We start from the raw sequence: 23,395 nt of genomic DNA, 5'->3' as shown, positions 1-23,395 counted from the left end.
TGTGCTCTTAGAGAATACAGAGAGAAATGTAAGAAAGCTAAACACTGTGTAAAACTAGCTAAACAAAAGTCATGGGAGGACTTTCGCAAGAACATAGAAAATAAATATCAAGAAGGTGGTAAGATATTCTGGAAGTTGTTGAAGAAGCTTAGAAATGGAGGAAAGAGTGCTGTAAAAGGAGTTAGAGATGATAAAGGTTACATGAAAACAGGAGAAAAAGATATCCTTGAAGTATGGAGTAATTACTTCAAAAAATTGCTAAATGAAACAAGCAGTGATAGCACAGTGGCAAAAAACACACAACAGGCATACAGTCAGGAATACATATCCATACTTGAAGTAGAAAAAGCCATCAAAGGCTTGAAATGTGGAAAGGCAGCAGGAGTAGATATTTGAAGAAATGCTGAAATATGGTGGTATAAAAGTCTTACAGTGACTGCACTGCATAGTTCAGAAAGCCTGGACAGAGGGACGAATTCCCGATGATTGGAGTAGAACTCTAATAGTACCCATATATAAAAAGGGAAATTAAACTGAATGTGAGAATTACAGAGGTATTTACCTACTGAGTGTTCCTTGCAAGATCTATGCAAGCATACTTGAGAAACGGTTGAGAAGAATTGTGGAAGAAAAGCTTGGTGAAGAACAAGCTGGATTCAAGCCAAACACAGGCTGTCAGGATCAGATCTTCACTTTACGACAAATAGTTCAGAAAGCATGGGAATATAACAAAGATCTGTATTTAAGTTTTGTCGATCTGGAAAAGGCATAACGACAAGGTGCCAAGAGAGAAGTTATTCGATACACTACAGTTATATGGTGTCAGTCGGGCATTATATTAAGTAATACTTAGTCTTTATTTGAGTTGCAAGTCAGCAGTTAGAATTGAAGTACAGGAAGATGGTTTAATGTTAAATCTGGTGTGAGACAAGGATGTACATTATCCCCTCTATTATTCATTATCTATATGGATCACATTATGAGGGAAAGTGGTATTAAACATGATATCAGAATTGGAGATGTTAATGTGAGCTCTTTGCTTTATGTGGACGATGTTATACTTCTAAATAAATCTGCTACAAGTTTGCAAGATTCCCTGACTAAATTGAATAACTGTGGTATGAAGGTGAGCATTAAAAAGACAAAGACAATGAAAACAGGTAGAATTGTTGAAAATGTCAACTGTGTTGTGAAAGGGGAACCTGTGGAACAAGTAAAACATTTCAGCTACTTAGGCATGATTTTTAGTGAAGATGGTAAATTAAATATGGAAATAGACAACAGAATCGACAAAGCTGGTATGGTAGGAAGTCAATTGAATAAATTCATGTGGAATAAGAGAGAAATTAGTCGGAACACTAAATTAGTTGTATACAAGGCAGTTCAAACCAGTTTTAACTTATGGATCTGAAAGCTGCGTCAGAAGTAAAACACTTGACCAAAGACTAGAGACCGCAGATATGAAAGTTCTGAGAAAGATTAGAGGCATTAACAGACGGCATCAATGGCAATATCATATTAAAATGAGGATATTAGGAAAGAACTTGACATTGTCGGCATCCAGGAATGCATTAGCAGAGTTAATCTCAGGTGGTATGGTCACTTAAACAGAATGGGTGAGGAAAGATTAGCAAAACAAGTGTTCTCTGCCAGGTTGGCAGGAAATGACCCAGAAGAAGACCAAGATATAGGTGGATTGATAAGGTACAGTGTGCCTTAGATGATAGAAATATAAGATCTGATAATGATAATATCAGAGTCTTGACAAGTGACAGACTGATTTGAAGGAAAATTGTAGATAGGAAGTTAGTAATGATGTAAATTTTTCATGTAGCACTATCATATCCTGTACACCCTTTGTGGGTACATGTCAGGAATTTGATGATGATGATGATCATGATCTTTTGGTAATAATTTCTTTATTCACTTCTCCACATTAGCAATGATGTCAACCTTGAGTATAATTAGATTGAAATAAGACAAAATTGAAACTTGACAAGATGTTAAGTTCAGTATTTGCAAGCATGTGAAGATGTATTGATCAAGACCTTGTTGTAAGCTAAGTGTTTGATCTACCACTCTTTTTCAGCTAATAAGTTACTGAATAAACTTGGTTTGAAGAATTTTATAGATTTCCACAGTTCTGTAGGTAAGAAGATCGCTAACCAATTAGAGTGGAGAAAGTATGTCTGCCCTATCAACTTGAGATAACTGAAACCTGGTAGCAGCACTTATATGCTCCTTGATGAATGTGATTTCTGTTTGTGGGTAGATGTTGTTTCAATCTTAATGACATGATTCCTCTATAGTCTCTCAGACTTATAACTTCTGTGCTACACAGCTGTCTTCTTTCAGTTAATCCTATGTAAAGGAATATCAAGCAGAGTGAGCCAGTTCTAACCTGCCATACAGATAATCTCCAATGCAGTTTTTAACACATTTATCAGTCAGTTCCCAAAGTTATGATACAAGCAACTTTATCTTGTTGCACATCATGGAATGTATAAAGCTCCTTGTGGCTGCAACTGCCTATTTTGAAACAGCCTGGTATACAGCTGTTTTAAGAACATAAGAACCACATTCAAGATCACCAGTATGGCAAATTAGAACTGGTGGAAAGTGCTGTAAACATTCCATCACATAGGATTAAATTTATTATTGTTATGTTGGTCCCACCCATGAAAGGTTATTTGGAAGAAAACTATGCTGCACAGGAGTCATTATAGGTCTGGGAGACTATTTTTAGAATCAGCATCAGCTACTCTCAACAAATATAGGTGGATTAATTTACCCTTATTAATTTAATAAGATCGTCATTCTAAGACTACACTTAGTCTGATTTTTTTTTAAAAACCAAAACTTTGTTTAATCTTCACTCTAAAGTAAGGGACTCTAGAACATTAGTTCCCTTTTAAGTTACAATTTGAACTGTTTCTACAACTATCTAATTAAATGCTCTGTACCACATTTATAATTTGTGCTCTGATGGTTGGAAATTAAGTGAAATATTAGTACAATAAATTATTTATTAATTAATAATTAATTTCCTCTGGTGTTGCTTATACCATGAAGTTATGAATGACAACTAAGCATACATATCTATATAATTTGTGCTCTGATGGTTGGAAATTAAGTGAAATATTAGTACAATAAATTATTTATTAATTAATAATTAATTTCCTCTGGTATTGCTTATACCATGAAGTTATGAATGACAACTAAGCATACATATCTATATATTCTCCTTCTGCAATTTGTTGAAATCATCTACTATTCAAGAAATTTATTTTTGCAGTTGGTGTTAAATATCATAGCTGCTCCTTTCTTTCTCTGATCATTACTGCCCTTATATAACATCTTATAATTATTTGATATCATATACCTTCACATTGAATTTTTGGAATTCCTTTGCTGGCTCCACCTTTTTCACTGATGCTTCTTAAGTTGTTTGTGCCTAATTTCTATTCTTTTAAAGCCTGAGGTTGTTTCCAGTAGCTTCTTTTAACTGGATGTAGTCACTGCTAGCATGATATTTGATCATGCTGTATAATCATATTTGTATTTAGTTTAAATTAATAGTGAAGAGGTTGGTTCAGCTAAGTGCCAAATAGCCAGCCCATTATCATTCAGCCAGTCAGATATCTAATAATCTTCATCTTTACAAGCATGTAAAGATGAAGATTTGATACTGGGTTAAAAGCTTCAGTCAGTTTTCAACATTCTTTACTGCTTAGATCATTCTCTTAATTATCTAACTGACCTATGAACAACCCCATCGTAGTACTTTGCATCATACCCAGGGGAACTTATAGTGAAGTCATTGCTTTATTATGCAAGCAGCTAGTAGATAGTAGATATATACTTCATATATCTACACAACTAGCCTTTATGTGGATAGACAAAATAATATAATTTTACTAGTATTGTATATGAAGACAAGAAGCGGTTTAGTTACTCAGAGTACTAAGTAGCTAAAGGTTTGGTTATATTGAAATGTTGAAATTGCTTAAAATTTAGATTTTTGAATTTCCTCAGAACTATGTCAATTCCACCAATAACTATGCACTATTTTCCAGTCTACTGTTGAACAATGAACTGAATTTTCTCCATTCATCTATTTGGAACTAATACGCTCCAGAAATCCTCAGAATCTCATTATTATTCTACAGGCACCTCATTGGAGTCTGAGACTCATCGCAGGAGACCCAAACTAACCACACAATCTATAATACCTCTCCTTGAAACCATTAACAGACAAAGCACTCACAACTTACACTGGCAATTCATTCCATGTATTCACCAGTCTCTAAGGAAAAATCTAGTCCTCATACCACTACTAACCATGCCTTTACTCAACTTCCAGGGATGACCTCTTGTTCTGGTCCCTCTAGCCAAGTGCTGAAACATTTCCCCTGCATCTATCCTATAAAACCCTTTAAGCAACTTAAATGTTTCTATCATATCCCCTCTTTTTCACCTATCAACCAACTTCTGCAATCCACACAAACTTAATCTATCCTCATAGATTCCACTCACCATCTCGGTTGTTATCTGAATCTCTCCACCACTTCATCACCAGGAGACCTGACCTGAGCAAAAGAATCCAAATGTAGATGCATCAAGGCCTTATAAAAAGGAATAACTTATCTCTACTTGCTAGTATGTTCTTCAATAGTGAAGTAATTTTATTAGCTACCTTAGCAATAATGCCCTCTAAACTTCAACGCTCTGTCTACCACTACCCCTAAATTCCTAGAGTACAGTTCCATCAATGTGGTACACAGCTTGTAATCATTTCATCTCAAAATGCATCCCTTTACATCTCTCCACAATAAACTGACATCCGTTATCTTTTGCCCATACTGATAGCTATTACTCTATGTAATTTTGCATCATCAGCAAACAACTGAATATTTCCTATATCATTTATGCACAAATTAAACAGTAGTGGTCCTAGCAGAACGCTGTGGCACACTAATCACCTGCTTTCACCTGGATGCTGCTCCTCCATATACTACTACTTGATATCTTGTCCAGCAGCCACTCTCTTACCACATAACCAGTGTCATTATCCAACCCTATTTGTTCTAATTTGCATAACAGTTCCATGTGGTATTTTGTCAAATGTCATTGCAAAATCCAGCAGATTCATCATGTAGCCATTTTCCTTTATCCAACTCAACTAAGTTGTCAATTTGTTATAAAACGCTAGCAAATTACTAAGGACTGACCCTTCAACAAAGCCATGTTGCCCCTCAGAATATTATATTCTTATCCATCCATTCTTGAATTCTTTTATTGACCAACTTTTCCACCACCACCACTCCTGAGATACTGATTAGTCTATAATTTGCTACTGCAATCTTAGAACCTCCTTTATACAAAGGAATTATTTTGCCCTCTTTCCAATCCCTTGGCACTCTGCCAGAACCAAGACTTAAATTAAAGAGCCTAATCAGAGGCACTGCAAAGTTCCCTTGCACATTTTCCCAAAATGGGAGCTGATATTCCATCTAATCCCATAGCTGTATTTACATTGAGATTCTACAATATTCTAAGAACTTCCAATTCATCCACCTCTGTTCCCATATCAGTCTCTGTTACATATGTCACAGCATTAATCTCACTTGGATAACTGCAAGTGGTCACTCAGTATATAAACAATTTTATCTGCTTCTGTCACTTCACAATCAGCACTCATTAAAGTTATTCTTCCATAGTTATTTGTCCTCTTACCATGTAAAAAAAGAACTCTTTGGGATTTCCTTTGGCTTCCTTGGCTAGTTTGTTCTTGTAATATGATTTTGCCTTCCTTACCATGATGGTCACCTTGATCCCTGTACTGTTCATGAGCTGGCTGGTCACTTTTCTTCTTATATATACCCTCCAAAACAATTTATTTTTTTGTAGCTCATGCTTAATGAAACACAGCATTTTGTCATCTCTTTTTATGTCTTAGTTCTGCATACTGCTATTCATTGGTCGCTATTTTGTTAAGATTTTAGATCATCTTATGTTATTTTATATGTCCTACCTGTTCCATGTTCTCCCCAAGACCTTTTGAATGGGAAAACCACCCAGCTGGTTTTACTGACCACCCGGCTAATTAATGATGCGAATTGACATGGCTAAATAATGAGCAAGAATGGAAAAATAATTTAAGACATTTTTTAATTAATTGAAACCGGAGAGTCTCGATTACTCGTGAGGCCGACTCAATTTCTTGCAGTGTAAGGCAATCTCGAGAGCTTCAGATATTCACTTTGATGCACACCAATCCTTAAGCGGAAGAAGACAAAAATCGGGATCTCAAATACAACAGTATCGGTTGCAAAGAAGATCTTTTAAGAAAGAGACACGATTTTGATGTTTGAAAGAAAGAAATTATGAAAATTGAGCGAAATCAAATCGAAGGCAAAAATCAATGTTAAAAAATCTACATTTATTTTTCTTAATAATGGTTTTTGTCTGAAGATCATGAGTCAAATATTTTATTTTATAAAAGAAAATAGGCCTGAGCATCAAATATAGTTGTGATCTCGGGGAATTCTCAAAACTCTCGAGAATGTCAGTCTCGAGTGATACCAGTTCCCATTCCTAGTAATTAATATTTATAAATAATAAAACTGCGACATAACACGCATTATGTGTCTCGGGTATTACTGTCAGTGTACAATTCAGTGATTTGTTCCAATTATAATAACAATGATATTTTGAATTTATTAAATTACCCCATAATGAGCAAAAAGTCAAGTCAGAAAACCACAGTCTTAAGTTATTTTAAGAAAGATGAAACCAATAAATATAATAGCGAAGACACCAAACCAACAACAGAATCATCGATTTCTGCGATCTCTTTCAAACAAAGTGTGCATCTAAACACCACTTATCGGGTATTAATAGTGAGTGGTTTAAAAAATTCCAGTGATTAGTGGTGAAAGATAATGGAATAATGTGTTCCACATGTATGAAATATGGAAAGAGATGACCCACAAACAAGGAAGTGATTTGGGTAACTATGCCATGCACAAGACTTTGAAAAAGAAGCTTGGTTGACCATGAACAAAGCAAGTTACACGCTGATTCTTGTTCAGATATAATCGAAAAACGTATACTAGAAGAAACCGGAATAGGGCAAATTGAAAAATCAATTTCAATTTTGAATAACTTGCAGAGAGATGCTTTTCTGGGAGCTTTAAGATCTATGTATTTGTTAGCGAAAAATGAGTTACCACATACTACATTATTTGAAAAATTGCTCGAGCATTGCAAGGCTATGGGCTGTTCCTACTTAGAATATCTTAATGTTAGTAAAAAATGCACATTATACCTCAGAAAGAATAATGTAAGAGTTGATTGATATTTTAGCATCAGAAATACTGAAAAACATACATTTTGCAGATTATTTCAGTATTTTATGTGATGAAACTACAGACATCTCAGTTGTAAAACAGCTGATTGTACACATTAAATATGTTTGTCGACTTAGAAAATAGGTCAGGGTTAGTTTTGTATCAACTTGCAATATCATTGATGGCAAAGTCTAGGCTTAAAAACTTGTAATTTGGTGGGCCTAGGATTTGATAGAGCAGCTGTCATGATTGGAAAACAAAAGGGAGTTGCAAAACTGCTCAAAGATAAAACAGATGGACTCATGGTCAACCGTCATTGTGTAAACCACCGACTGGCTCTTGCTAGTGCCCAAGCAGCTGCTGAAGTGCCTTATTTAGTCATGTTTAATGACATCTCAAGGCAATTGTTTTTCTTCTTCCAAAATTCCTCAGTCAGGATGGCTGGTTTAACCCAAATCCAAAATATACTGAACAGTCCTCAGATTAAACTTAAAATGGCTAGTGACACTAGATGGCTGTCTCATGATTCTGCAATACAGTCCCTAAGAGAATGCATGGTGAGTGTTATAGCTGCATTGGAAAGAAAGGCCACCGCACAAAATGATATCCAAGCTGAAGGTTTAAGTAAACATATCAGAACATACAATTTCATAGCTTCACTAATGATGCTTTCAGATGTGTTACTGCATTTATCTAACTTGTCTAGATCATGGCAAAGGCAAGATGTTGACTTATCTTAAATAGAGCCAGTCTTAGAAGCCAGAAGACTATCCATCATGGAATTAAAAGATACTCCTGGCATTCATTTTCAAAATCTTCATCAGCATCTTTCAGGTGAATGGTCAGACCTTCACATTGATTCAGATTCTAATGTTATTATGTTTAAGACTACAATATATATGATAAATACATAGAAGCAAGATTTCCAGGTATGCCAATCATTTCCTGCTTTTCAATGCAGAAAGTCATGATCAACATTAGGCCTCTGAGATTCTTTTTGATTATTATTCTAGAAATGGAAGTCCTGCAGTTTTAAACTATGAAAATACTAAACTAGAATGGGCAGTTGCATCAAAAATGATTAATGGACAGTCATACAAAAATCTAGATCCAAGACAAATACTGGTGAAATTAGCAACAACATCTGAGCTCAAAGAGTCTTTTCCAAATTTAGCAAAACTAGCTGCTGTTGGACTGGCCTTACCTGTGAGCACACCTGAATGTGAAAGGGGTTTCTCTGCATTAAAAAGGATAAAAACCTGTATGAGGAATCCAACAGATTTTAATTGTGAAAAAGTTGCTGACAACTTGGCTTCTAAGAAGAGAAGAATTAATGTATAGAATTTTAAGCTGTGAGCATTACAAGGTTTTTCATTACTTAATGAGAAAATAAGAAAAATCCTAGTCTTGTTTATTATAATTACTATATAAAATATTATTCTTGTTTTAAGTAATTTCTAATAAAATTACTATTTTCATTTGTTATGAAAAGGGTCTTTCTTAACTCATTCAAAATTTTTGTACGCCTGGCTAATGCTTCATTCCACCCGGCTAGTAAAAATTTCTGGAGAGAAGACTGCTGTCCCACTTTGAATATATGATATAATGAATGTTTTGTATACCTGTTCTTGATAAGTCATATGAGAAGGTATTTTATCTATGCATCACACCAAAATATAACTCCTCCATTTTTGAACCATATCTTTAGTTCGATTCCAGCTTTCACCACCAAAGTTATTTGCGATAAGATACGCTGGTCAAAAGTAGCTTTCCTCTTTATACCAAAATTTGGACATTGCTTATGGCAAGTGTATTGCTTATTGTATTGATTAATGTCATTTAATCCCATTGTCTCTATCAACTAGAAGAAATAGTATTTTGTGTTGCTTTCTTCCCAATTTTCTTCTTCTTTTTTTTTTTTTTTTTTTTTTGTAGGACTGTTAACTGCCTAAGGAAGACAATAAAAAAATAAAAATAAAAAAATACTTCACTTTAAAAATAGGCCTTTGTAGTCAGCATCTAAAATAATATCACTTCAAAATCATTATCAATATTTAAATAATTTATTTTTTTTATCAACAAACATGTTTATAAAATTTTTAACAACTTAACATTTGATTTTAATAAATATGAAAGGCACTTGCATTTTAAGTACAACACTAAAATGCCTTAAACGTGATAAGATACAATTTACAGTAGCTCATATCCTGAAGAACTCAATAACCCAGATGATAACAAAATTTATAGTCACCATTACAAAATTTTTGAGAACCAAAGGAATAATTTCTCTTATTTCCTTTAGAACAATACTGGTAATATACAGGACCTTAAAATGGTTTGTATAGAGGGTGAGTTCATTACGTACACTGGCATTTGCTGTAGTGAGTTGACTTTAAAATGTAGCGAGTTGACTTTAAAATATGCTTATATTTTATCACTGTCTGTAACACTAAACAATCTATTCCAAACTACTTAATCTGATGACATAATATTAAAAGAAATCAGTGTAATGCTAAAGAATTTCACTGAACTGAAACAGTCATTCAATTGTATGCAAATTCATTTCCTTAACTCTTATTAATTAATGCTCTAGCTTTTGAGAGCTAGCAACATTAATTAATACATTAATTTTTTGGTAAAAAAAATTATGTGATCCACAAGCTGTAGCTCTCTAAGCAGGGCATGTGCAATTATAATTCTGCACAAATACAAAGCAGCACTTTCCAGCTATGCAAGTACTGCTTTTGACAATAAAGGATAATTTACATTGTGAGCGGCTAAATATACAAGTTTCACTGTAATGTATTTGTAGATAACATTTCCATTAGTTTGCTTTTAATGATTATATTTTCCTCTGTATAGTGTTAATTAACAGCAGGTTCATTAGTTCTTGTTGTGATGTAAGCATTCACAGAGAACCATGCATTTTTTTTAAGTCTAGCAAAATGATAAGGACAAAGAGGCATATGTTTGGAAACTTTTCCAAACAGTTTTCATTCAAATCAGTGACCAAATTTTTAACAAAAATGTTGAAGATTTTGCTATTTGGCAGCATTACATAAGGGAGTGAAGAAGTGTCAACTTACTGAAAATCATGTGGCTTGGGCGCGTGTGTGCAGGGAATTGAAATATTGTGTCATTATCTTGTTTTGTAGAATGTAGCATAGAAATTAAGTTATTCATAACTATCTTTATTATTCTACAGAAATTGGTATCCAATGTGCCATCTTTTCAATTGCACACATATTATGAAAAGGTCTTCTATCCCATCATATGCAACAGAGCAGGCAGAGGAACTTCATTTATATTAAATAAGGTAAACTGCTACTGTGAGTCAAAGACTAGATATTTTCAAGGCATGCAGATTTTGAAATACCTATGACCTCTGGAGAAGAAGCCATTATGTATTTAGCTCTGAAAGCTCTTGTTATAATTTTTCATTAGGGTAAGCAATGCTTTTCTGACAGTTATGTGCTTGTAAATACTGTATTCATTTTAGTGAGTTATGACAAGCATCAATATTTCTAGTCTCCATTATTTTTTCCTCTTCGTGTTATTTCTACCTTAAGGACATAGCAAGGCCTACTGCATCAATGTCAAATATGAGTTTTAATTTTTGAATTACAATTCATATGCAGTATCGTGCATTCTCTCCTGGCCTTTTCATCTTACACAATGATATTTGTGATCCTTTCACTGAAGTCAATGGTTTAGGTTACATGGCCAAAGGGTGTAGATTCAAGGAGCATTTTTCTGGATGTGTCTCTTTTATTGTTACAAACTGCAGAGTATTGTCTTTTCTGTACTCAATCTGATATTATTATTATATGGAAGAAATTTGATGCTTTTTTGTTAACTTCTTATTTTTCTCTTATTTCAGGGATAGCTATTGACAAATATACAGATAATTTCATCCTTTCCTTCACCTTTCTTTGTACATCTATGCTAAACATTTTTCTTGGTGCTGTGACTTGTGATGCAAGAGGAATGGTTTTGAGTGATGTATCCTGATGTGCTAAAGGTACTGTTGTGCATAACAGTATCTTGAACACTACTTCTGAAAGGTTGCTAGCCATATGTCTCTGAAAAACTTGTCCTTTTGAATTGATTGCTCACAAACTATACATTTCTAACTTAGTGATTCATAAATAAAATTTCTGGTAATGAATGTGTCAGAAAAATTAGTAAGGATTTGATGGGTAAAAAACAAACAAACAAAAACTAACAAGAGTAATGACCCAGTCTTTCAGCTTTGAAAGTTGGCAAATGTGTGGGTAAATTTAACAATATTTACAGATCGGTCTGCAATAATAATCTGAATCTTGCAGATTATTATACTTCAAAATTTTGTGAGTGGGAATTCATTTGCATTCCTATTTATTTATTTATTTATTTTATTTTTATAGAGAATTAGAAATCAAAATGTTTTAACAAACTGAGAAAAAATAACATGTATAATACTTGATCACCATAATGACGTTATCCCTGAATGATATTTGAAAATCTTAAAGTGGCTATCAAAATACAGTTGTGATAACTTATGCCAGTGACTGCAACTATAGTCACAACATCAAGGGTCTGACTATGCCTAATTAAAAGGCTGTAATATCAGAACATCAGCATCATCTAACTTACTGTATCTACTGCTGAACTTTAAAGTAGATAAAATATCCACATTTATAATTAAAGTTGATTCTTTCTTTACAAAATGTTCATCACAATAAATAATTTAAACCAAGAAATTCCACCTTCATTATGATGAATTGCCGTCACATGCAGTTCAGACAAATAATTCCAATGTTAGTAGTCTGAATTTGGCCTCAATAACCAACATACAAATCTGTTCAAAAAACAACCAGATTAGGTATATAATTCCATGCCAGTGCAAGTAAAATTAAACTGCTATGTAGCATCAGTCTTGTGTGTAAGCCAATAAAGATTATAATGCCAGTATGCTGAGTCTGTTGATTTCTGTTTTTATGTAAATCACAGCTACAAAAATTTGTAAGCCTATGGTACATTAGTACTGCAGGTTGGCTAAGGGTTACAGGACATTAAGTCTCACAGTGGATGATGAAAATCAACTACCACTTTTCCTGTATTCAAATTCACAGTCTTTTGGATAAAAAGTAGAAATGCTAACCATCTATTTATGTTGGAGGTTTAATGGATTTTTTACAACACTCGGAAAGAATTAAATTAGAATTTAATACTCCTATATTTCGTCCTAGTCACTAGGACATCTACGGGGATTACAAAAACAATTAATGTAACATGCACACAAAAACTTACAATACTAAGCCCAACCACGTGGGTGACACTAAAGTCCTATCTAGGTGGAGCGCCCTCTATGGGCAGTAGATGATGTGTTCTCCATTTGGCCTCATGGCCCAGACACTTTAGACTCCTTCCTCTGTCATCTCAATAGCCTACATCCAAGAATCCAGTTTACTATGGAAAAGGAAAGGAACAATTGTTTACCCTTCCTAGACACCTTAGTCACGTGCCTGCCCAATGATACACTTGCCTTCACTGTATACAGAAAACCCACACACACAGGCAGATACATTCACAAACTCTCCCACCACCACCCCTCACAACAATATGGCATCATTAAAACCCTTACGAAGACAGCCCACAATCTGCCCTCACTACTGAGCTTAACCACATACACAGAACTTTCCTCTCCAATGGCTACAGTGAACACACTATCAAAAAAATAATTAATTCCTCCCCATTCCCCGTCCCTCTCATCAACAAGAATTTAAAAATGCCATCACCATACCCTACATCAGAGGCACTTCGGAAAAAATAGCCAAGATACTAAAAAAGTATAACCTACACACAGCATACAAGCCCTACTGCAAACTTGCTACCCTTATCCGTTCTACGAAAGATCAGCTCCCCCCTCTCTCTCTACCTGGAGTTTACAAAGTACCCTGTTCCTGTAAGCTTGCGTACTTTGGACAGACAGGCAGATCAGCATCCATCCGCCTGGAGGAACACAAGTCGTACATCGTTAAACACAACTATGGCCATTCAGGCTTGGCTGACCATGTTTTGGACACCACCCACAGAGTATCATGGAAGAAAACCACCATGCTCCACCACAGCAAATTCAAGAAAGAGAGACTTTTCTTAGAAGCAGCAGCAGCTCTCAGAAACCAACCAAATCTTAACAAATACGGTTGCATTAAGCTTCCGAAGATTTGGGAAACACTCATCACCAGAGGTTCCACCTTACATTCCAGGCCACCTACTACCGCCCATAGAGGGCGCTCCACCTAGATAGGACTTTAGTGTCACCCACGTGGTTGGGCTTAGTATTGTAAGTTTTTGTGTGCATGTTACATTAATTGTTTTTGTAATCCCCATAGATGTCCTAGTGACTAGGACGAAATATAGGAGTATTAAATTCTAATTTAATTCTTTCTGAGTGTTGTAAAAAATCCATTAAACCTTCAACATAATGTCCTCACAGCACTTAAGCCTCTACACAAGAATGCTAACCATCTATCTAACTAACAGGGTAAATCACATTCTGTTCTATAAAAGTTTAAAAAACCAGAGTTTCTCTTCAAGGAGAAGGACCTACTATCTATGAGACCAGCTAATTCACTTTCAAGTAAAAAGCCCTTAAAGTTTCTTGTGTCCTAGATGAGATTCAAGCCAAAGCCATTCCAACAAAAGAACACATCACACTCTAATCTTCTATGGATATACAATGATATTACAGTGTCTAAAAATACAGAGCAATGTATTTGAATTAAATTTTGCTTTAAAAATTGCAAAACAGCTAATTCAAATATGACTTAGTGTATCTGTGATCTAAACACTAGATCACAGATGTTGCTACAGGATGTGCACAAGTCTAAGTGGTTTAATACTTATAAATTTCAATGAAAATGATCTATGCTTTAAATAACTAACAGCATCTAGAAATGATGAAACCATATGATAAGTGTATAATTTAAAATAATCAATATATAAGATAGCAGAAGACACTGGAATTACCAAAGAGCTAATTCAATTTTAACTCGAGATGTGACTGATGTGTAAAAAGCAGTCAAGAAAACTGTTAGTTGATGTGACAATAAAACTTGAATATGAAGCTGTTGTTGATTATGAATATGAGCCAAGAAGCCGAAGCAGTTTTGATGACTGCTTCAACAATGAATTTTGAGATGTTAATATGAAACAGTTTATAAGAAACATCAAAAGAAATGGAAGATTCCAAAGTAAATGATTCATCACAATGACATTCTTGCTCATATGTTCATCTAACATAAAATGCTAAATGAACCTCCATGGAGTTCTAAGACTCATTGTGGGAGACACTATTAATGCAATACTGTATCTTTCCTTGAAACTGTTAACAGACAAGGCATTCTCCAAGTGAAAAATCTAATAATCTTCATGCCCTTACTAACCACACTCTTACCCAACTTCCAAGGAAAACCTCTTGTTTTTCCCCCTCTAGCCAAGTGCTGAAATAAACCACATATAGCATCCTCCATATTCACTAAATTTGGTTCCTTTCACCTCCCCTCCCCAAATTTTAAATTATGAAAGGTCACAGGTTTAACAATGTCAAGGCCTCATTAAACAAAATTTGAAGACACTTTTGGACATAGAAAACGAATTTTCAGTTGAGCTGGATTGGGTTGGTTGAAATTATGGTTGAAGTAACTATGAAGCACTATTTTATATTTTATATATTTTATACCTGTTAATTGTGTGTGTCTATTTTGCAGGATTAGAAACTGAAGTTTCTGGGAAAAACAAAATTGACACCACATGAGACTGGCCAACACCTCTAGTTGAAAATTCTTCATATAAAGGTTTCCTGCGTCCTATAATTTGTATCCTAAAAAACCTGGATTTGAATCCAGGTCTTTCTAATAGATGGGCAAATGATGGCGCTGCAACATGGCTACACTACACACATTTTGATAATTGATTCCAACAATGGCAGAAATGATAGGCAAACAGTATATTGCTACAAAAGAGCCTTACATTGAAGGAAAGTGAGCTTGAAATACTGTCTCATTTGTTGTATATTTCCATTAATCTGGATAATTTCTGACCAAACCTTAAATAGATTACATGACATAATACAATAACAAATGTTAATAAAATATTCTAAATCTTTACAGTTTTATTAAATTAGCTTATTCATCACCTGCATGATGATTATATACAAACAGTAAATGTGTGCATATGCATGTGTATACATACTGCACAGAAGAGTTATTGTACTTCGATGCCACAAGAATCTGCTGTTGGCAAGCAATTTGAGAATTCCTTCAGGTTGGGATGATCTAGATCTCCCCTGTTGCTTCCTGACTGGGAATTGTCAGAAGGTGGCCCACTGTCTCTTACACAAACACATTTCTCCGACTGACCTGGCTTATAAAATTTCCTTGGTACTCCTATCCAGTCTCTATCTATGCCTCCACTATACATATAGGAAAAAAAATAGAAAAAAATAAATGCCACTTTTATTAAATATTGAACTTTAAATAATCATTTATATTAAGTTTAATATTAGTAAAACAAAAATAAGTTTAAAATTAATTTTCTTTTAATTTATTATTACAGATACTTTTAATTCCAAATTCATTCAATGGAACTTGAATTATTAATTCTATTCCAGTGAAATTCTTATTTAGTGTTTGCCTACATGTAGCACTTATTAGAATGTCCTAACAGTTCAAAACAGTTTTTCTTTGATGTAGTGTTTCAGAAAAAGATGCTGCATTTTACTTAAAATTACTTATAGAAAAAAAAAAGAAAATTTAATTTAGAACTCACCTTTTATTCACAGACTATGAAAAAAAAAAAGCATTTGCTAAAGTAAAAATCCATTATAAGATTATTGTATATATTATTTAAGGTATAAATGAAATAAGTAATATTTTGTAGTTATTAAGATGAAGAAAGTCACTATGGTCCTCCAGATATTTAAGGTATAAATGAAATAAGTAATATTTTGTAGTTATTAAGATGAAGAGAGTCACTATGGTCCTCCAGATTGGGGGTTTAGCATGGGGTCCGACAACACCATCTACTGGTCATGAAACAAGTGCCAAATGTATTCACTGGAATACATTTAGCACTTGTTGGAATCAGATCATTTCAGGAAGTTACACATGAATTATATGGATATAGTAGTAATAGTAATACAAGAGACAAGATGGACAGGTGAAGGTAATTTGAAGAAAGACAACCTTTCACTACTTTATCTTAGAAACAACGCAGATAAACATGAATTTGGAACAGGTTTCGTTATGGGGAAAAAATTATTGTTATCTGTGACTGAATTTGAAGCTTTTAATAAAGAATAAACAAGCTAAGATTAAAAACACAATGGTTCAAGATAAGATTTATTAATGTATATGTACAAGAAGCTGCAGAAGAGGAAATAAAAGATGAATTCTATGAAAACTGGAATAAATCATCAAAAGATTTATAATTATCATATTACATTTTAATGAAAATATCAGAAAATAAGAAATATATATATATATATATATAATTAATGGAGAAAGTGATTAATCTGGCCACACTACAAATTTAAATAATAAGCAGCACTATGTTTGAGAAAGAATATACACAAACATTGAAAGCTCTGATGGATATACATTTAATCAAATGAACTATATCATAATTGGTAAAAGAGATAGGAATTGCATTCAGAGTCACAGAGGAGCTGAATGTGATAATGAGCATTTTCTAATTGATACTATTCTTAAGGTCAAAATAAACAGCAAATATTTTTCAGCACATGTGAATCATCTGAGATACATCATTACAAATTAGATAAAACAGGAGAGAAGAAATTATGATACTGAATTAAAACAAAAACTGAAAAATAAGCAGTTGAAAAAGAATAAAAATCTTGCAAATTGCTGGATAGCATAAAACTCAATTGGAATTCAAAGTAAAATTCAGTGAAAAAAATGTTTTGATGAAGAATGCGAATGGCCAGCAAAGAAAAAAAAAGAAGTAATAATCCATCTGATATTCATGTTGCTCAGAGATACAAAGAGAGCAGCAAGGAAGCCAGTAAAATAATCAGACAACAAAAGAAATTTTTACATGACTAGACTAATTGAAAAAATTCAGAAACAATTTATATTAAATAACCACAAAAAAGTTTTCTATGAAATTAGAAATCAAAAAACAGGTTTACATTTGAAGATAACCATAATCAACAACTGTAATCTAGCTACTAAAAATGAAATAGCAGATTCATTGCAGTTTAGAAGTTCATTAAAGTATCTGCTATGACCTTTGAACAGAAAACTTATCATGCCTGTCATCCAGAAATATTGAAACCATCACTAGCTAAAGTAGAAGAAAGTATAAAGCAACTCAAAGACAACTAAGTATCAGGTACTGACAAAATGGTAGTAATGAATCAACTACAGAAATACTAAACTGCTAAATTCAATATGGGAAATGAAGAGATATCTTCACAACAGAAAGAATCATTAATCATACCAATATATAAAAATATAAGTGTGTGTGCGTGTATGCACACACACACACACAAGAAAAGTCTCAAGACCTATAACAACAATGCTGTGTGTGTGTTGTGTGGACAAATGATCAGAGAGAAGAAAAGAATCTGTTAATGTTTTTTGAAGAGCTGGAGGTTATGATAATGACCTGCATTTTACAGATAACGCTTTATCCTAACATTGTTTTTCATGTTCAATTTGTTAGGTTTATAAGATTTTTCAGATATCCAAGACAGATTGAGTCCTCTGATAAGAGACTTCAGGCAATTCAATGCCGCTGGCTCACCATTCCTCCAGGGATAAGTATTTCATGTCTAGAACTGTGGTCACGGAGTCAGTTTGGCTGTTCTGAGGGTCAAAAAACCCAAGTTTCTGAAAGAATAAACCCTCTACCTTTATATGAGAACGGCTAACTCACCATCTGATTGAAAAGACATGATAAGGGTTTCTTATGTTGTAGACAGGATTCGAACCTGGATCTTTGCAATCAAAGGACTCTTCTATACCAACAGAGGCTCTTCTTCATAGATATACAGTATAATATTAAACAGACAAAATACATGCCTTCTTTGTACTTAGAATACACTTTAATATTGGAATAAAAATAATCATTCTGACTTTCCACTTTTGGAAATGTACACAAACATGAAGATTAACTTACCACATTATGGTTGCAATACTGGATATAATGGATGCATACTATTATGACAGGCTCTGTATGGCACATGGAACTAATTTGATGCCAAGCCCAAAAATTAAAATTGTCATCTATTTGAATATACTCCTCGAACATTATATAACAGCATTACATTTATTGCTAGTCCCGTTATGGTGATGTATCTATCATAATTTAGCCAAAATAAGAGTTTACTGTTTATAGAGAATTCATTTCACAGTTCAGGAAACAAAAATGAATTTTGAATGATTTTTTAATCAATCAAATGTGAACTATACATTACAAATATGTAAAAAAAAAAAGGATTTATTTATGGTATCACTATGAAATAAAATTTTTCTGTCATACTATTCACCTCAAAAATCCTTTGGAATCTTGAAAGTAAGCCAATTCTTAGAAATATTAATCTTTATTTATATTTTATCTTTTTAAATTTAACATATTCTTACATATGTTTGGAAAAATTGCTATATATCAGTTTTTATTTACATTATCACTACCTAGGAAGCTGGTGATAACGACTAAGTCCAAGAAAAGATCTCCAATCTAGGACAGTGAAAAACCAGGCAGAAAACACAAACAAATACAGCAGTTCCCAGCAACAAAATTAACTGCCATATCAGCACAAAAGATCAGGTTTATAAAAAGCCAAGCCACTCAGCTATAAGCCAATGGGTCTAACCAGGAAAAGGAAATTATCATTCAAGAAGATACTGTGTTTGGTCTCAATAAAGTGTTATGTGAGACTTGACTTTTGAGCTTACCCCACAATACTGATGTTCACTAATCCTTATTTTCCAAATGGCCTGTTGGTCCAAAGTATGTTAGACTACACTCACAAGGAATTCCAATAGGAGAGAAAACTTCACACCATCATTTCTGTTCATATTTGGAAGTGAAGCAAAATTTCACAATATCCTTTGTATACGTGTTTCATGAGATAATTGATTTTGTGAAGGACTGTAATATATTTCCAAAGGAGACATGACATTTGGAAATATGTTATTCTGGTAAACACTTCTAGAGATAGAGGCAAAATTCTAGCTTTTGTAGTTGGTAAGACATTAGAAATTCTGTCGAATGAAAAATGTGGATATAAGGCAAAACTTTCAGGATTCTGCTGATAATTCAGAACCATGCAACAGAATGCAGGGTTCTGATCCCATACTATTCTTGGGTATATGTAGAATTATAAGTCTATTACCTATTGAAGGTGATGAGGACTATATACATTCAATTCAATTAATGCTTTCATCATGTGAATTTCCTGGTATAAATATTACGTACTCTAGGGATTTGATAAGTCTGATTTTCTGGAAGGCATGATGTACAAAACTTTGACCAGTGAAGGATGTTTCCAGCATATACTGGATGAATGAAATAAATAATTAATTATGGAATAAATAATCATTCTAAACAAAATATTTTGTTTAGCATGAAAGTTTCAACCTAGTGCAGTAGTCTTCAACTTTTCACCTCCTATGGCTACATCTGCTACTGGGAAGATTTTGTGGGCCATGGACAAAACTCTATTGACTTTTTTTTTTTTTTTAAGAGAGTGAATTAGTCAAATTACACTCTCAGCATCAGAGATGGAGGTAGAACAAAATACTTGAAATGTACTAGTAAACAGTAAAATTTAAGGAAAATGGATATATCGCAGCCATTGAAAGATTACGATGCTCAATAGATATACAAAACAAAAAAATAACAAAAACTGTCCTAGTCAAAAGATAAAATTAAACTTATGAAATCAATACATTTATTTATCAGAAAATATACATTCAATGTGAATATTTGAGGCTGCAAATTATCAGAAAAATAATTAATATTTACTTCAAGGTTCGTGACACACAATCTCAAAATATGCAAATGATCGTTTGAAAGTCTTGTTCTACACTTTGATTTGACTGTTTTCATTTTTTGAAAATGTTGATTCACACATATATATGCTATCAAAAATGAAGAACACTGCTGCAAATCTCTTTAGATTCACAAATATATCAGATAGTGCTGAATATACTGACTGAGAATTTCATAGAATCTGATATATCATAGACATCTGTTATTTCTTGAACTATCTCATTTGCATGCAGAATAATACTCACTTTGGGTTGGACTCTTAAAATATTGAATCCTGATTACCACAGTCTAAAATCACTTTATCACCAGATACACTTCAGAATTAAATGATAAAAGTAACATAAACAACAAATCACCTACACACCAGACACAAGATACCAGGGAAGAACACTTTGCAAAACTTATCTGGCATATGTCTCAATGGGTACTGACTAAAAGCAGTAGGAATAGGGTACTACTAATTCAGATGAATTTGTGCTTATGCTCAGATTCATTTGGGAGGTCTCGACATGGTTGTTTCTCATAGTTCTTTACCACCTCTGATCTCTATAAAAGTTGGGTGAAAACTGATACTGAAATGCCACCATTTGTTTCCTTTAAATGACATCAGCGACCAACAGTCTATGTCCATAGCTGTGAGGAATTTGAGAAAAATTTAATTAATACAGATGCTTTTAGTGATCCTTTATTTGCACAGGGTTACTAAAAGTTGATGCTGTCAAATGTACATAAAAATTTGAAAGAGATCGATTTTCTGGGAGACCAAGGCTGCACTGAATTGCTCCAGGGGTCATATGTGGCTCATGGGTCCCTGATCAAGAGCATTTTCACTGTGACTTTCAGATTAAACAAGCAGAATAGATAATCAAAGATTATACAATGAAAACATGTGAGCAATACATACATGACATGATATCAAATGCTGTGGTCTAAAATACACTATGGCTCTAACTACATAAATTGAAACAAGAAGTAAATGACTAAAAAACCCTATTAACTATGGAATGCGCAAAGAAGAACTATTTCCAGTAGGAGAGATAACTTAATGCCATAATTTCTGTTCAGTTTTCAGGTGAAGTAAAGTTTCCCAACTTTATTTGTATAAATGTTCCATGAGATAATTGACTTTGTGAAGAACTGTAATATTTTTCTAAAGGTTGTGATGTTTGGGGATGTAATGCTATTCTAATTCACTCTTCCAGCTCATGGAATTTAATGTAATCAATATGTTCATCATGATGAACAACCACTGATATACCTGTCTGGCCAAGCTATGATAAATCCATTTTGGCACAGTATCTGATAGACTCCAGAGATGACAAGGAAGCCTATAGCTGTTAACGACTGTTGACATATGACCTGGCTGAAGCCATTAGCAATAAAGGTGGACTTAATGTAATTAATTTCTTTAGACAGCAGAGCATCAGTAGAATACACAGAGTGAGCCTAATACACAAGTTTTAATGGTGCCAAATTGTGTCAAAATTCCATAAGCTGGAACAGTCTGGACTATAAGAATCATGGTATCTCCACTAACACATTGCATCCTTTGGAAAAAGATTAAGGTCCTTTGCAAAAGCAATTATTTCATATAACATTTATTCAAAGAAAGTCATAAAACCTTGTTTCACCATCCAATCTGAACAGAAATGACCGTCTGAGCTATTTCTCCAACTGAAAACAGTTCTTTTCTACACATACTGTGGTCAATACGTCCCCCCCCCCCCCCCAAAAAAAATTATGCAGTTAACCTTATTGTACTTTTGACTGTGCCATTCCATCATGATATGTTGTTGCGTTTTCTGATTATCTATGCTACTTGAATTTCAGTCATACTGAAGATGTTCCCTAGATCAGGGTGAAAATTTTATGCTAAATAAAACATTTCACCCAAGTGATTCTGTAAAATTATGCTAAATAAAACATTTCACCCAAGTGATTCTGTAAAATAATTATTTATTATGATATGCTGACTTATGTACCAGATGTTGTAAGGGTGAGTAGGATGCCAAAAAGGTTAAAATCTTACAACTCTCCTTTTCCATAGTGAATTGAATATATGAATGGATATGAACTGTTAATTTGATGTAGGAACATGGTTAGTTCATTTTCACCTGACACTAACACATTTTCCAATCAACAAAATTTCAAATCTCTTACTGACTACAAAAGATAAACTTCTGCCTCTATCTGGTGTTTACCAGATTCCTTATGGGTGTAACATATTTTGGACACACACACACACACACAGGCTGTTCTGTGACAAAAAAAGATTAGTGAACAACTATGGTGAATACCTTAAGCCTCAAATATCAACTGAAGACCAAACCAGTATCCTCATGGACAATAACTGCCTTCTCCATAGAAGTAGCTTTAAATATGAATGTCATTTCAAAAGACCAGAGGAATTTAAATCCAAATGATTGCCTCTTATCTTGAAAGTTTGGGAGATTCTCATCCTATATATATAAATATCAGAAATGATTATTATTTATTTGATATAATCTTTCTTGCAGAAGTGTCATATACTGTTATAGGTTAACTGATTGTTGCATTTGGCTTGCATTCTCTCTCTCTCTCTCTGAATTGTTTGTTTGTTCTGCAATAATGATGTACTGTTAATTTTAGTACAAAATATGTATTAAATTTCGATAAAGTGCTATGTCTAATGTGTGTACCACTTGCAATTATTATGTTGCAGGTTCCAATAAGTGAAAATCTGATCCTGACAACTCCTACTGTCTCAAAATCATATTGAGCAGATAAGCTTTTTAAACCACTGCCAAAAATCCAAAATGGGCAAGCCAAATGCTCAATATTGTTCCAAATCTATTACGATTTACTACCTATTGCAGAAAAAAAAAACTAAAAAAAAAACATAATAAATAAGTAGTTTTTTTAAAAAAATACTAGTAGTGAATAGTGCACAATGGAAGAGTCAAGTGCTCAATAATAACCCTTAATCCAGCAATTTTGTT

The 23,395-nt window shown here is 33.6% G+C and overlaps 1 protein-coding gene across 1 annotated transcript in view; it reads right to left on the bottom strand.

Annotated features, from left to right (window-relative positions):
* Positions 1-13,742: 13,742 nt before the first annotated feature.
* LOC150092888 (neuferricin) overlaps positions 13,743-23,395 on the bottom strand; it is a 96,534-nt gene continuing 86,881 nt past the window's right edge. Inside the window, exon 4 of the mRNA XM_090413706.1 lies at positions 13,743-15,810. Within this exon, the coding sequence (XP_090269832.1) occupies positions 15,603-15,810 (208 nt within the window). The 3' untranslated portion in view covers positions 13,743-15,602. The remainder of the gene's footprint in view (positions 15,811-23,395) is intronic.

Source organism: Typopeltis vanoorti, chromosome 24, assembly GCF_054136105.1.
Source record: "Typopeltis vanoorti isolate ZY-2024b chromosome 24, IOZ_Tvanoo_1.0, whole genome shotgun sequence".
Classification (NCBI taxonomy): domain Eukaryota; kingdom Metazoa; phylum Arthropoda; class Arachnida; order Uropygi; family Thelyphonidae; genus Typopeltis; species Typopeltis vanoorti.
This window is presented reverse-complemented; position numbering and strand designations above follow the sequence as displayed.